Here is a 16,518-nt window from a genome sequence, read left to right on the forward strand (position 1 = left end):
GAGCTGTAAATGAGATAAGACGGCCAAGATCAGCTTATGGCCAATGAACGTTCTCATACAGCACACCAGGTGGAGTCTGTCCATAAGGACTGTGTCTAAGCACCAATAAAACTAAGTGCTCAGTATTACATACCAATTACAAAGAGATAATTGTGAAACCAAAGATTTCCCAGGTCAGAGGGGTCGTAACAAAGCAGTTTACAGATGGGGGATGATGTATGGAGTTGGATATGGCATTCTGCCAACGCTGTGGCAGTGAGCCGAAGATGGTGCTCAATGTCTACTTTGACTGAAGAGCTACATCTCAACAGAATGTAACAGTTTGAAATCACTGAACACAATGGTGCCACGAGTACTGTATTGCTTTGTAATTTGCAGAAGACAATTCAGGAAACTTTCACAACCAAAAACCCTCACACAGAAAAGTTACAGGGACCTTCCTCCAAGTCATCAAGCTGAAGAATACTATAGGTAACTTCTGCAATCACTCAAACACCTGATCTACCACAGACTTTTTAAGGCCAGACAGTCTATTGTCTTGTAGTTGAAAGCTCAAGAAAGCACACCTGGGAATACGTTGCTTATCTTAATGCACACACAGACAAACACACAAACTCCAGACAACAATAGCCACAAGCTGTTGTGTTGGAACTGTTAACTGCGCACACACACACACACACCTTATGGTTGAAAATCCAGACGCCTTGACTCCGACCCAAACTGACTTTACTGCCCACCTTAGACACCAGGACACTTTCCTCCTACACTACTCCTGGATTACTCATCTTATCTGTGCCACCGGCTGGAAAAGCACAACTCTTCCCCCATTGGAGTTTCACCAATGACTAATGCGGGCTTGTCAAGCCCCTGATCTGCTATTTCAAAAGAGACACTTTCATGTGTGTGCAAGGTTTGTTTTTGTAGTGTGTTTTCTCTAGGTCTGCAAGGCACCAGGCCAAAAGACTAATGGACTACTACTGCCTAGCACAAGCATTGGCAATAGCTTTTGTGAGGTGTGAATTTGAAATGAAAAACATGGATGCTGCCAGCCCTATGAGCCATTAATGGGAGACTAGATCCATTCAGAAGAAAGGGAGGGGAGGCTCAACACAATGGAAATATGATCTCATTTCCTGTAGTATCTGGGCCACTGTCCCGAACTCTAACAGGTGTGTGTGTGGGGACACGTGGACACACACACACAAAATGAATGGAAAGACTTTCTTTATAGCAGTAACAAGGACCAGACCCTACAGTCTGACCCATCAATATCTCATGAAGGATCTTTTGCAGCACAATGTAGCAAAGCTGGCGCCGTACAAAAGAAAGCAAGGCCACAGCAGGGATTGGTTTCCATGGGAGCGTCGTCAGGGTGACATAAACCATGAGAGAGAGAGAGAGAGAGAGAGAGAGAGAGAGAGAGAGAGAGAGAGAGAGAGAGAGAGAGAGAGAGAGAGAGAGAGAGAGAGAGAGAGAGAGAGAGAGAGAGAGAGAGAGAGAGCATGAGAGAGAGAGAGACACCGGGCAGTTTCAACAGCAGCCCAGAAACGCACTGGTGCACCGCTGCCCACCACAGGCACCTCATCAGGCCAGGCTCCAAGTGGCCGTCACTTAAGCACAGGGTAGCGTGTCTCGCCTGTTACTTCCATTGTGTGCGCTGTGCGTCTAAACTTGAGCGTCAGGGTGTGCCAGAGTGGGTATGTTGATGTTTTTAAAAACATTAAAAAAGTAAGTGACAGATGAGAATGATCAACACTTCAGATTTATAATGGGCATGCTTGCCCTTTTTTTCAGCGAGGTATTTCAGGATATCCTCACGAGTGCTATTTTACACAATACGTCAAACAAGACAAGCTTGTTCAAGTTAGCTGAGGAGCCTGTGCTTCTGAGGCAATTAACAGACCTAGAGCTGTAACGCGCTAACAAACAGGTCATTCATTTCCCATAGAAATACACTCCTCACACCCTATCGTGCCTTGTCAATAAAACCTTTTCAAATCCCCCGAGTAATTAGAGAGGTGTTAGTTAAAACAATAATTTGGTATTTTTCAAAACGCATTACCCAGCATACCAACTGAAAACATTACTTCACTGGCAGATTAAAACCTCTCAACAACTTGGACAAATTTTGGTTCGTATACGGATAACCCTTGCAGACCTTGTGTGTCCTCTTACTGACAAACCCAGACCTCCATCTAGACCAGTGTTTCTCAAACTTTTTCAGATCAAGGACCACTTAACCAATAAAAAAAAACCTCACAGACCACCTAGCTAAAAAAAACAAAAACAGTAGACCTACTTCAACAGTATAACAGTACACCTACTCACTGAACTCACTGGGCGCTGGTAGTGTAGTGATTGAGGAGCTGGGCTAGCGTGCAGTAGCCTGAAAGTTGTCGGTTCAATTCCCGGCTTTCACCGCTGTGCCCTTGAGCAAGGCACTTAACCCCAAGTTGCTCCGGGGACAATGTGATCCCTTGTAATATAGCTGACATATGTAAGTCACTTTGGTCAAGAAGTGTCTGCTAAATGTAATGTAATGTAATGTAATGAACCACCTTGCTTATTGTATTTGCACCTTGCTTATTGTGTGATTCATTTAAACTGGCGTAGCTTACATAAGCAGTGTTGCAGAACTGTCTGGATTTACATACAATTTGGTTCAATATTGCAAAAAAAAAGCTCTATATTATATTTTACCACATCTGCTCGCGGAACACTTGGGTTAGCTTGCGGACCACACTTTGAGAAACACTGATCTAGACCAGAGACTGAACTTCCTTTAGATCTGTGGCTTTACAAGAACCACCCAGCCTGTGGCCAGCTCCCGGGCTGCCTCCAAGCCGGTCTTGTCACACCCAGCTGTTTGTTTAGGTCTCCAGTCTCACGGGGGGAGCAGGCCCAACGTGGCGTGGCCTTGGTTCCCCTGTAATTTGGGCCTCAGCCTCCTCCAGCGGTTTTCAACGCTAGAGATGGGGAAGTATGATCGAGGAAACGGAAGACTTCAGGACTTCAAACTTCAAAAGATGTTCAACTTCAAAGCCGAGCTGAGCTGAAAATGGTGGTGGTGCGTGTATGTATGGGATGTGTGTGTGTGTGTGTGTGTGTGTGTGTGTGTGGTGGGGCTTCTCGAAGTGAAATTATAGTACTACGGGAGGAAAAAAACAAACATTTTCTTCAGTGTGCATTACTGGCCTTCAGCCCAAGTAAAGGTTATCTAGGCCAGAGTGCTCACCTCTCAGTAGCCGCTTGCTTCCCATCTCATGGGAGTCGGTGCTTTCTGCCCCAGTGCACCCTGGGTAAACGAGGGTGGCACAGACGGAGAGCAGTGGGCTGTCCATCTGCTTGCTCTGTGGGACACTGTTACTTTGCAGTCTGCTTTACAGACACATTCATTGACCAATGGGAGTTCAGAAAACAGTGCAGGAATTTGTCCACTTTACAAGGAACATAAACCATGAAACCACCTAAATGACGCACGATCACGATAAGAGCCTACCAATTCAGACAATTGTCCATTGACATTTAGAGGGCAAAAACTGTCACGTCCTTAATGGCAACTAAATACCATGGTATTGTGTTGGCGTTATGGATGTGACCGTTTTGTGCAGAATTGCCCTAGCCTAGAGCAAATGGTGTGATGTGTGTATGATGCTGTGTCCGTTAGAAAAGGATATCATTCCAGAACCAGTAGAACCAGGTGATGTACATCCAGAACTTCGTGGCCAGATAGATACCCAGGGGCAGGGCACTGTGCATGGAGTGGTCAAAGAAGGACCTGCAGGGGACAAGAGAGAAGGAAGAGATAGATAGTCAGTGTAGCACTTTTACATAGAATAACTGACCATGCAGACAAAGTATTTTAGCAGTTTATGTGATTTGAAGAAATCACATAAAGGAATCAAACATTTTTTATATATTTATATTTATATATAAATATATATATATTTTTTTTTTTATATATATTTTTGGGCTTTTTTGGGCTTTTTTATGCCTTTAATCAGATAGGACAGTGGAGAACGACAGGAAGTAAGTGGGAGAGAGAGTCGGGGTGGGATCCGGAAAGGACCACGGGGTGGGAATCGAACCCGGGTCGCCGGAGTACGCTGCAGGTGCCCCAGCTAGTTGCGCCACAGCTGGGGCCGAGGAATCAAACATTTAACCTTTTTACTGACTGTAAAAGCCAAGTTCTACCAGTTCAGCTAAAGGCAAAGGTAAAATCCTAAGGATGGGTCGTTGGCCATATTAGTTTCCAAACAATTACTGAGGGAAGGTCCGGCCAGACCAACTTAAAACCAACACACGATTGTCCTGCCTGGAGAATGTCCCTGATTGTCCCTGGTAACCAACAAACTTCAGCTGGAACAGTAGCTGTACTTCATAGCCATAGCAGAGGCATCTGACCAATGCCCTGGAGGCCGAGCCATGGTAATCTAAGTGGAAGTAACAACAAGTACTGTCTCTTTAAGTTTGTTCAAGAATGTCATGCCCACCACCAGTCGGTGCTGATGGAGCAAGGTCACACTACCTTCGAACATAGACAAACGTGAACATTTGGGGTGATCCAGTCCTTTAACAACAAGGATAACAAAAGTCTCTGACTTTATCGTTTTATTCCTGATTAAAATTCTTGTATTATTCCTGGCTTTTAATTCTTTAATTCACAAGCGTGCTTCTGTATGTCAAACCAAATCTAATCAACAAACAAAAAGCAGCGAGCCCTCCACTCCACAGGGGTGTGTTCTGGAAATTTCCACACTGGTGCCGGAGTCCCGCAGGTGTCCAACGCGAGCCTAGCGAGAGCTAGAGCAGGGAGGACCAGAAAAAGCTGGCCTGCACCGCGGGTCCAGATGAACAAACCAGAGGAGGGAGTGGTGTGGAGAGGGTGAGGGAGGGAGAGAGGAGAGGAGAGGAGAGTGTGTGAGTGCATGTGTGTCGTACTTCGAGAGGAACTGCACGGAGATCCACATCCCGGCATACATAAGGCCCTTGATGAGCCAGGAGTCGATGTCCAGGTCGGCGATGAAGCCCACCAGCCAGATGACCACGAACGGGGTCCCCAGCATCACCTTCTGTCTGAACTCCTGCACGACAGCCAGGGGAGAGGGGAGGGTGGGAGAAGGGGGCAGAGAGATGGGTAGAAAGATAGGGGAACAGAGAGAGAGAGAGTGCAAGTGAGTGAGTTTGGGCTTAATGCCATATTTGATAGCAAAAAAGGTATTGTAAAAATCATACAACTCAAGAATTATAATGAACAAACTAAATTACATAGAGAAACAAATAACAAATCAACATTCTTCAGATTGAGAAAGAGAGAGTAGGTGGAATGAGAGAGAGATGGGGTTCAGACCAAGTTATGAGAAAAGACCTGAAAAAAAAAACATAAAGGGAGAAAAAAAAAAAACAAAACACACACACACACTCTGTGGATGCAGACAAGGCAAATAAGAGGTTCCTGGATTGTTCCCAGATGGTGCACAAAGCCAGACTGCTCTTTAGCCGGCAGCTGGTGGTTAGGAGAGCGGTGACCATGTCAGAAGCTCCGTTTTCACGCAGCTCTCCTGAGGCGACAGCTCCAAACAGCCCCGGAGCTAATCACAACTGCTGTCCCCAATACCCCGTTCCCGTAACGCCACACCAGAGACTAAATTGAACCTTAGCCGCCCGCTGCACTGTCAACTGCCAAGGTAGCAATTTCCCTCAAGACAGGCTTGTTCTTTCAAGTTAAGTTGAGGAGTTCTTGTGCTTTTTTGTGTGTAAAAAAACAAAAAAAAAAGACAGGTGGCGAAGGAGTCTAAAAGATTTCAGTGAGAAACGGGACAGCATTGACATGAAAAGCCGTTTAATCCTCCAGTGCCAAGCCTTCTGAGAGTCGGAGGGCACTCGGAGTGTCTAGGGAGTGTTACATTCCAGATGTCTGCGCGGTTTGTTTATTGGGACATGCTGGTGTCTTCAGAAAATCCACAAGCAAACAAGACTCTCCTCACTTTTACAAAACAAAATCACTCCCTCAAGCACATTCAGCTGCATCATCAGCTTCCTTCATACACGCACTGGACTCGGGACGTGATCCAGGAATCAAGCGGGCGGGGGCTGTATATATGTGAACACAATGTCCAAATTATTTTACCTGGAAATCACCCAGATCTGACACCACCAGCCACCTAGCACTAAGTCTGGAGATTACTTGTGTGAGCGTATATCTGAACACAGACAGTTAGAGCATGAATAGAATTCTACTTAGTGGGGGGCGTGGGGATGATGTGTGCGAAACTGGTGTCCCCTTGGCTTAACTGCAGTTTATAAGGTTATGACCCTGTGTGTTATGCACATCCACTACACGAACACAGTTAAGAAGCAAGCCAAACTCAAGAGTGTTCATGAGCCAAGATAAACATTGCAATGCGATTCAACTGTAGGCTACGGTCAAATTGTCGCAATAGCCTTTATGCACACAGGGTTTCGGCTACCACTTGGATGAGAACGATAACGTCTGTGCTACACAAACTATAGCCTATGTTAGGAAGAAAAGACCTACTTATTGAGTACAACTTGGGGCAATGTGTTGCCCTTAAATCAGTGGTCCCCAAACTTTTTCTTCCGAGGGCCAGCTCACTATGCCTGGCTCTAAGAGAGGGCCAGAGACTCGGAGTATATCAACCATAAATAGCTTAGTGCTGTGAACAACAGCAGTCTACCTTAGTTGAATATTCCATTACATTTAATCATAGGCTACTGCAATTTAATACCATTGCTAGCTGTGTTTATGTTGCCACCATGCCATATCAGTGTAAAATGTAGCTCAAATGAAATAATACTAATAAAAAGACTCTTTTTCTTTGCATATATACCTCAAGTTGTGAACAAGCAATATCCTACAAATAATTTAAAGTTATCAAACTATGACAGTTTTATGAAGTGCTGGCAAACACATCTGAAATGACCACCATTCTAACTTTCACTTACCTGATGAGAACTTTGAACTCTGTACATTTGAACGTGTGAATAAAAAAATAGAAATAATTATCCCAGAAAGTCCCAGAAATATGACTTGAATAGAAGTTAGTTAGTTATTAACAAATAATTGATAAACGTTTAGAATACTTTGAGCACTGATGCAGTCAGCATAGGCCTCTTACATTGTTTGCAGGTAGGCCTACATATTTCATTCCGTTTTCGATGGCAAACGCAAAACAACCAGTGGCTAAGGAGTATTACATGTGTACTGTTAAGACTCGCCATAGAGAATGAATGGGGAAATTACGGAGGTTATAGTTTGACGATGTCGCACTTCTATGCGGGCCAGATGCTATATACCACGGACATGTTTTGGGGGGCCACCCAAAATGAGTTGGCGGGCCGTAGTTTGGGGACCACTGCCTTAAATGGTAAAATAAAATACATGTTTTCAGACCTTCTTTTCATTTCAACGATCTGGGCTTGCCATTAGCACCATTAATCATCATTACTGTAGGCTATATTGTGTGCAGTACCCTGGCAATATATTGTGCATCAACCCTGGCTCCTCCCCTCACTTAAACCACCCGGAGTATTTACATCAGGTATGAACCATGTGACGTCCATGCGTGAGGATCATGTCTGAACACTCGACTCTGTTTGAGTTCGGCACCTAATTACTCGGGCATTGTCTGGGCACTGTCTGGAGGTCATGTCTGAAACAAGCTATAGTGTAAAAGAGAGGGATGGAGGAAGAGAGAGAGAGCAGGGGTGAGGGAAGAGAGAGAGAGCAGGGGTGAGGGAAGAGAGAGAGAGAGAGAGAGAGAGAGAGAGAGAGAGAGAGAGAGAGAGAGAGAGAGAGAGAGAGAGAGATAGAGAGAGAGATGGTTTAGCGAGAGAGAGAGAGAGAGAGCCAGAGAGAGAGAGAGAGAGAGAGAGAGAGAGAGAGAGAGAGAGAGAGAGAGAGAGAGAGAGAGAGAGAGAGCCAGAGCCAGAGCCAGAGCCAGAGCCAGAAAAAGACCTTATCCATCTTGAGTCTCTTCAGGTAGGACGGGCTGTCGTAGCCCCTGGCTTGTCGGGCCTCCTGTAAGTGGTTGATCATCCAGACGTTTTTCCTCTGCTTTGCAAGGTCAAGAGGTGTCTCCCCCTGTAGTACACACACACACACACACACACACACACACACACCAGAGGATTAATTAAATCATAATACACAATATGCAGAGCTTGATTAAAAGGTGCACAATCTGGGGCTAGGGTGCTATCTGAACGGTTGAAACACTTTAGCCCATTCAGTTAATTACTCCCAACATCAGTTTAAAAATCCATTTAACAACTCCCTACTCACTTGCCAGTGATTAATTAAACATAGCAAGCATGCTCTGCTTCAGAATCATTGCGCACGTAGTTGACAGTTTTTGCTACACCTCACAGCTCATTTCATGACTAAAACACCTTCCACATCTCCCATCCAAGGCTAATTGACACATCATTCACAGATACAGGGCTATTGCTTCACACTTGTATGCTAAATTACTCCATGCACACACAGCCAGATAAGGTTTACAATCATGTGGCTAGAAATATGTGTTCAAGCAAGGGGTAACTGTACAATTAAACTACAACAATGAACTGCTAAGAACTACAATGAACTACTAAGCGCATTCTATCTCAAAATGGGATCCAATCGAACTACCAACTCTCCATGAATTGCACTAAAAAAACAAGCGATGCAAGGTGTGTGGCTCTTCCTGAGAGAACTAACAGAACCCTAACTGTCGGTCAGTGATGTTGTGTCGGCGTCAGTGGCAACCCCCTGACCTTGATGTTCTGGGCATCCACGTTGGTGTTGGCCTCCAGCAGCAGGCTGATGACGGTGGTGTTGCCGGCCAGTACGGCCCAGTGCAGCGCAGTGTTCTTGTGGTACTTGTCCCCCAGGTTCACCGACACGTTAAAGGTCAGCAGCAGCCGGGTGGGGTCCACGCTGAGGGGAGCACGGGACATCACAATGAGGAGGAGGGAACACACACACACAGGTACACGGACCAAAGGTTCTCTTCATTCATGTACATGCAGTGTAACACACACACACACACACAAGTGCAAACTCACATAAAGCCCTGAGCGCACTACCTCCTCCTCACACATACCTGTGTGTCCTGTAAGCTGCCCACATCAGGGGGGTCATGCCATTCTGATCCATCATGTCCACATCCTAAGGAGGCAGAGAGAGAAAGAGAGAAGGAGAGAGAGAGAGAGAGAGAGAGAGAGAGAGAGAGAGGAGAGTAAATAAGATAACTTACTAGCTCACAGAGTAACTGCAGAGCTCCAAACCTCCTATGCACACAGGTGGTGTACCACCCCCTGGTGGATACACACATAAACAACATGTCCAGCACTCCTGTTTTAGGGCAGTGGTTCGCAATCCTAACCCTTCCCCTCCCCTCGCCACCATTTCCCACTGTTACATTGACAGATAGTGTCGCAGCACAACTGAACACAAATGTTTTAGCTAGCAAGGATCATTTAGTCATATCAACTGTGCTTTGAGATGTGCCTCCGAAAGTAGGACTGTAGGCGTTTTTTCCACCGACCAGTCCACATTTCCACCAGTTTTGAACCAAACTAAGTGTGCACCATCATCAACAATGGGTGTTGCATGCAAAGCAAAAGTTAATGAGATGCATGAACGGGAGAATGATGACAGAAATTAGCTGTATAAAATGCTAGTTAACGTCTGCAGACTAGTGCTAGTGAATTAGTTTTGTTTACTCATTTCAACGGATGCCTTCTCCCCTCTGAACGCTAAAGTGACATGCCCACTCTGGTTCGCAGGAAAAACCAAAAATGTTCTGGTTCAAGATCCGAACCAAAGTGCCACGCTCGGAACCGTTTTTTGTTTGGTCGAAATGCTCCGACCGGTTCAAATGTTGGTTCGCAAACGGGAACGGCGCCATTTCTCTGTCAGTGGAAAAAGGCTATGAGAGAATGTAACCTGTCCTACAGGACTGTGTTCACAATGAGGTTAGTAATGACATGATGTATGCCACAAAAGAGGGACGTCCACACTAGACTACACCATCACTCTTCCTGCTATTGATACTAATAAGGGAGGTAAACACATCTTACAGTATGCCTGCCATTCATTTAAAAGCAATATAACAATCAACAGCAAACAGAAATGCTTCTGCATCGATTAATGTCATTCCTATCGCAGGTTTGACACAGGACACAGCAGTGTTGGGAATAAGTAGACTTGAATTTCCCCTGGGGATCAATAAAATAAGTATCTATCTATCTATCTATCTATCTATCTAGTGTGGTGCACAGATGTCGCCTACCTGTCCCTTGGCAATGAGGTAGGCCACAATCGAGGTGTGTCCAAACTGGGCGGCCAGGTGGACACAGCTGCAGCCCTCCCCATCGATGAGGGAGGGGTCAGCACCATACTTTAGCAACTGCACCACCATGGAGAGGTGGCCCTGTCTGTATAGGGGAGAGAGGGAGAGGAGTTAACATTCATATGAAGCGAGAGACACAAATAGGACATATATCTTAAGAGTGAAACAAACAGGGAGACTGATGGAGACACAGGGAGGGGAAAAAAAAGAGAGAGAAGAGACGAGAGAAGAGAAATGAGGAGAGAGAGATGATAGAGAAAGGTAGGGAGAGAGAGAGAGAGGAGAGAGAAAGGAGAAGACTAGAGAGAAGGGAAATAAGGAGCAAAACAAAAGAGAGAGATGACAAGGGGAAAAGTGAGAGTTCAGGAGAGGGGAAACGCAACGGTGAGACAGCACAGGATGAAAGAAGCTGTTCAACAAGGGAATGGGTAGACAACGACACCACACATTACACCATCCTGCCCACAAAAAAAAAAAAAAAAAACTAAACAAAAAAAGTAGGGCATAGTCTGCACTCTGCAGCATAACTTTCTCAAAATAAATGAAGGAAAACAACCTATCAGCACTCAGCAGACTGCAAATCTCAAGCCCCATTTCCTACACTGGTATTTGGTGTGTCCATCTCTGCTTCAGGTACCGCAACCGCGGCTAGCACCAGCCTCTGCACTTTCACTGGCCACACTCCACACCAGACAGCTTCCCAGCCATCAGTGGAGCAGGAAACAGCAAATCAATATTGCAGTGACCATTCACGATTAGTGCCATTAGATAAGGGCCTTGTGCAGCTCACTGTGCAAACTGGAACGCTCTTTGTAAAGGTCACTAGAGGTTTAGAGGGAAAGGATTTGGGTCCTCCACCCACACGGGTTATCAATAATGGATATCAGTCACCTCAGGGAGGCTGGATGCATGGTGGTGAGTGATGTCACTGTGCTCGCCCTACCACACCGGAGCATGTGCTGCCCGGATTAAGTGTTTACACATGGATCTGATTACTGTGTGTGTGTGTGTGTGTGTGTGTGTGTGTATATGTGTGTGTGTGTGTGTGTGTATATGTGTGTGAGTAATCAAGGGTGAGCTAGCGTGCTGAAGGATACAGCAATTGCACGCTTCATTTCAACATAAGAAAGCATGTGAACCCACATCGGGTTCAGCAATCATCTCCATCGACATTTTACCGGTAAATATGCCCAAATTGTGTGACACAGCCTTCTTTCAACAATGCATATGTGCCTCTATTACAATATACTACAGGTGTCAGAACAAGCTTCAGAACCATTCTTGAGTGAAGTGAATTTTCACATAATAAAGTTAACACAGAGGAGCATTGAAACAATGAAATACTCTCATAGCCTTACCTGGTAGCCCAGTGCAGTGGGGTGGAGTTGAGGTCACCCCCAAGTTGGTCCACTATAGCACCTTTAGATATGTAGTACCTGTGAGATATCACACAGACACAGACACACACACACACAATGACTATACCATCTGCTGAACAGAGGAGGACTGAGCATGAATACTGAGCAGTCATTCCTACCATCTCCTGAACCTGTCTGATGAGAAGAACAGATTTAAGCACATGCCATTTAATCAGTACAATTCCATTCCTTAAGCAATGAGGAGACCTCAATTCAATAGTATATTATAACCTATTGTGTGTGCGTGTGTGTGTATATTATATTATTTTTATATATATATATATATATATATATATATATATATATATATATATATATATATATATATATATATATATAGCATAAAAAAGATAGGACACCTGAACAAGCAGACAATCTTTAGGCTAACGGACTAACTGCATAATGGTTATATTTAGCTAGTAAACTCTAAACCAGAGAACAACTCGTGGTTTCCTGTGCTCTGGAAAAAAAAAAAGTGTAGAGGTTTTGGGGCAAACACTACATCCCCTCCAACACAGACACACACACACACACACACACACGTCTCTGGTGATCCTCCCCACAGAATGCAGTGGTAGAGGAAATGACAAATACACTTGTCTCTGTCTTTCTCTTTTCCATAACCAGCATGCAAGCAAACAAAGACACACACGCGCACACAAGCTCAACAGTCTCGCTCACACACAGACACACAAAGACACACACGCGCACACAAGCTCAACCTCACACACACACACACACACACACACACACACACAGCAGGGGGCTGCATTTCCGTCCCTGCAATTTGGTTCATCTCTCAACTGCATCAGACAATAGCACCAGAGCACTGCAGCAGATAACACAATAATTGTGTGAATTTGTGCGTCTGCATCCGTTCTACTGTGTGTGTGTGTGTGTGACGAGTTCACTGTGTACATCCTTGGATGTGTGACTATGCATGCACACGCTATGCAGTCAGAGTTGAGAGATGGTAGTTGAAACTACAGACTTTATCATCCCCTTTCATTACTAACAGAAGAGCCAAAGCGTGTGAAAATTATGCAATCACCGTTCATTCAGAGATGTAACTAATCCTGACTGAGACGGATCTTGAGGCCCTCATAACATCAAAGCTTTGGTCATACAATAACAGTCAAAAGTTTGGAGACACTTAGACATTTCCATTACACTCCATTATAAACAGAATACCAGCTGAGATCATTTGCATTGCTTTTTTTTTTTAAATCAAGGCAGTCGTTTTCAGATTACATTATGTGCTTAGATAATTGCAAAAGGGTTCTTCACTGTTGTAGAAAGAAATGGCTGATCTTTAATGCAATATCTACATTGCCCATTATCATCAACCATTCATCCAATGTTGCAAAGGCACATTCTGTTTATCATTTAAAAGGCTAAATGAGAAAACATTGAAGAACCCTTTTGCAATTATGTAAGCACAGAATATAATCTGAAAACTGCTGCCCTGAGTAAAAAAGACAATGCAAATGATCTCAGCTGGTATTCTGTATAATGGAGTGGAATGGAAAATTCTCCAAATTTTTGGTCCAAATTGTGACCTGGGGACTACATTTCTGATCAGATTCCAAAAATAATTCAGTGGAAATGCATGGATTCCAGTTTCTTCCAGTAGCAGCAACTGGAATCCATGCATTTCCACAGAATTATTTTTGGAATCTGATCCCTTATCATACCTGTTCATTCTTACTTTCGTCGCCGAATTTATCATGACTAAATTCAAGATGGCTGCAAATGCAAAACTTCGTGAAGATACTGTCTGTATAAATCGTCTTGTAAGTAAATGACCAGTGCTTTTTCAAAGTTCTCAATGTCTCGTTTTAAATGTCAGGGCCCTCGGAAGTCTACCAGTGAAGTGTGGAGATACATTGAGCGTTGTAAATGGTGTAAAACAGTGATTTATTTGCATGGCTAGCCCGATGCCGAAGCACCACCATTGAAAAAGCTGTTGGTAGCATCGGCTAACTAGCGCAAGATTTTGGAGTGCAGGGGACAAGCCGAGATGGGCTATGAGACATACGTTCACACTCGGTATCATGTTTCAACACACTTTAGGTCAATATCACACCGGAATTCTCCTTTAATAAATCCTCCATAGTTTTTTCATCCTGCATAGTTTCATCTAAGCCTTAAGGATGTAAACTGATGGTATAAAACCTCTGAAATGTAGAAGAAATGGTAAACTCTGGTCTTTTCATCAAGCCCTCAGAATTACATCACCATTGTTGATTTGGAAACATTTTTTTTCTTGTTTCCTTGGCACCATAATCTACTAATTGCACTTTCTGAACCCCTGCTAATGCCACACATTAAATGCCAGCACATCAGTCTGGCTCCAAGCCTCCGTGTGCTCGCGCCACAGGGGCCCATTCATCACCACAAACACAAACTGGGTGCCACAGCACTGTATGCTTCTGGCCAGGCGAGACCGGACTGAGCCGAGCGGTTTGACTCGTGTGTGTATGTGTGTGTGAGGTCTGCGGCGTGACTCACTTGACCAAGTCTATCCTGTTGTTGATGGCCGCCCAGTGCAGGAGTGTGACGTTCTCTTTGTCCGGCTGACGCACGTCGTAGCCCGCCTCCACCAACTCTCGGCATCGCTCGAAGATCCCGTACCTGGGAAGGCAAGGGAGCGGTCCAGGGTCAAATCCAATATGCCATCCATCATTTGCACACATACCAGGGTTCATACTCAAATGTAGAATTCAATTACTTTTCCCTGACGAAAATGTTAGATATTGATAATGAATGTTACATTGAAATGACTTCACCGACCAAAGATTTCAGAGCAGCCACATAGTATTCTACAATCTTTGAGGATTTTTGGTAGATTAATAAATGGGCATTAAAAAACAAAGTAGGGCTAACTATCCATCATTTGCATACATACATATAAATGCATGCACACACGGACGCACACAAAATTGGAACAATAATTATAACAATAATGGCAAAAACAAGTTTTAAGTATTGCTCTTGTTGACGTGAATGACAACATCCACACCACATACTATAACGATGACCACATGAAGAAAAATATAGTTAGGGATCAATTTCAGAGCAATTTTGAGAACAATAAAAAGCTGACAGCCAATCAGAATCCATTGAATTTTAGACAACACATTTATCAAAACGAGAGACTTCCTTTATCGTTGGTCAGGGTGGACTCTCATATCATTATAGCTATGGTCGTCTTTATAGTTATCGTTTCTGGTGTGAACAACCCAACACAAAACTTCTAGTGTTAGCATCTGTGTCTACAGTCTCCACATCCACCACCAACCCTCTGCCAAGGACATAAAACACGGCCATTTGGTCTTTTTAATCTGAGCTCAGGTTAAAGAGATTAACAGCAATTGCTCTGGCTGCCCAGCCCAGACCACACACACCAACACAAGAAGGCCATATAAAGTGACACAGGCAGGGGATTTATTGGCTATCCCTGGGGACCACAGCACGCACGGAGAAGGATGGATGTTTCTCTGTGTGTGTGTGTGTGTGTGTGTGTGTGTGTGTGTGTGTGTGTGTAAGCGTGTGCATGCATGTGGATATGGATGTGGATGAGTGCAAGTAAGTGAATGTGTGTGTGTGTGTATATTGGAGAGGCTGTTTTTCCTGACAGCAAAACATTTCATAATGTAATACAGGGACTTGATGATGAGAAAGGGCAGAATTACTTGGTGTAGAGGAAATGAGTCTGGCAGGTGTGTGTGTGGTGTGTGTGTGTGTGTGTGGGGGGGGAGAGAGATAGGGAGATTGTACTTCATTTCGTTCCCAAATTAAGACAGAAAGGCAGAAAGGTTATTTGTACACATTAATTTGGACACTCATCTGTAACGTCACACATTCATTTTTGATATTCCCCCTGCTTTGCCTGCTCCCTATCCTTACTCAAACATGGAAGGTTATAAAACCACTGCCTGTCATTTTGCTTTTTTGCTTTGAATGGGTGGACACTTCGTAAACACTAAGTAAGTATAAGTATATACTCTTTTGATCCCGTGAGGGAAATTTGGTCTCTGCATTTATCCCAATCTGTGAATTAGTGAAACACACACAGCAAACACACAGTGAGGTGAAGCACACACTAACCCGGAGCAGTGAGCTGCCTACTACAGCGGCGCTCGGGGAGCAGTGAGGGGTTAGGTGCCTTGCTTGAATACTTGAATACTAGTGCGGAAGTGTCTAAGTGAGGCCATTCAAGAATATCCTCACTCAAGGAGCACCTCATGTCTAATCAGAAGTCAAATCGCTCCACCGGATACAAGTGTTGCATAACATATTAGTACTGCATATCTATACAAAACAACTGGCCTATTGTTTTGCTATCATGATTTCCGTCTCGTCCACTCCCAAAGGTTCCTGTCCTGCCCCAGTCATGTGACGATGAGTGTAACCGAGTCCCATCCTCACCAGAATCCCAAAAGGATGCCAGAGAGAAATGTCAGTCACTGAGAGAAACACGGATCAAACATTAGCCTGCCCTGTAATGCCACAGCAGCTGGGCAGGTATGCCGTGCAGCAGGTTACCTCGCTTTGCTTCTTGTCTGGCAACATATTGGGTCGTTAAAACCCTGATGCACTAATAAGTTTCGACAAGTTCAGGGACCATCATTATGCAAATCTGTAGCTGTAGGCAAAGTCCTTTTAGGCAAGTCCCTCCACTCGGTGGCCATATAGCAACGCTTTTTGGGCACTCATCAGGCAGCCTACTCAGCAGAAAT

General features: G+C 44.5%; 1 protein-coding gene across 2 annotated transcripts in view; it reads right to left on the reverse strand.

The window, feature by feature from the left end:
* Window positions 1–16,518, reverse strand: part of zdhhc17 (zinc finger DHHC-type palmitoyltransferase 17) — a 35,275-nt gene that overhangs the window by 8,132 nt on the left and 10,625 nt on the right. The window contains exons 3-10 of one of the 2 annotated variants that reach the window (XM_048268683.1): window positions 14,288–14,410; window positions 11,717–11,794; window positions 10,299–10,443; window positions 9,108–9,172; window positions 8,779–8,941; window positions 7,979–8,104; window positions 4,942–5,072; window positions 3,678–3,778 (exon numbers count right to left, since the gene is read on the reverse strand). In XM_048268683.1, the coding sequence (XP_048124640.1) occupies window positions 3,678–3,778; window positions 4,942–5,072; window positions 7,979–8,104; window positions 8,779–8,941; window positions 9,108–9,172; window positions 10,299–10,443; window positions 11,717–11,794; window positions 14,288–14,410 (932 nt within the window). Of the gene's footprint in view, window positions 1–3,677; window positions 3,779–4,941; window positions 5,085–7,978; window positions 8,105–8,778; window positions 8,942–9,107; window positions 9,173–10,298; window positions 10,444–11,716; window positions 11,795–14,287; window positions 14,411–16,518 lie in introns of both variants that reach the window. The other variant, XM_048268682.1, reaches the window with a different exon arrangement.

The sequence above is a fragment of the Alosa alosa genome, chromosome 17 (genome assembly GCF_017589495.1).
Source record: "Alosa alosa isolate M-15738 ecotype Scorff River chromosome 17, AALO_Geno_1.1, whole genome shotgun sequence".
Taxonomy (NCBI): domain Eukaryota; kingdom Metazoa; phylum Chordata; class Actinopteri; order Clupeiformes; family Clupeidae; genus Alosa; species Alosa alosa.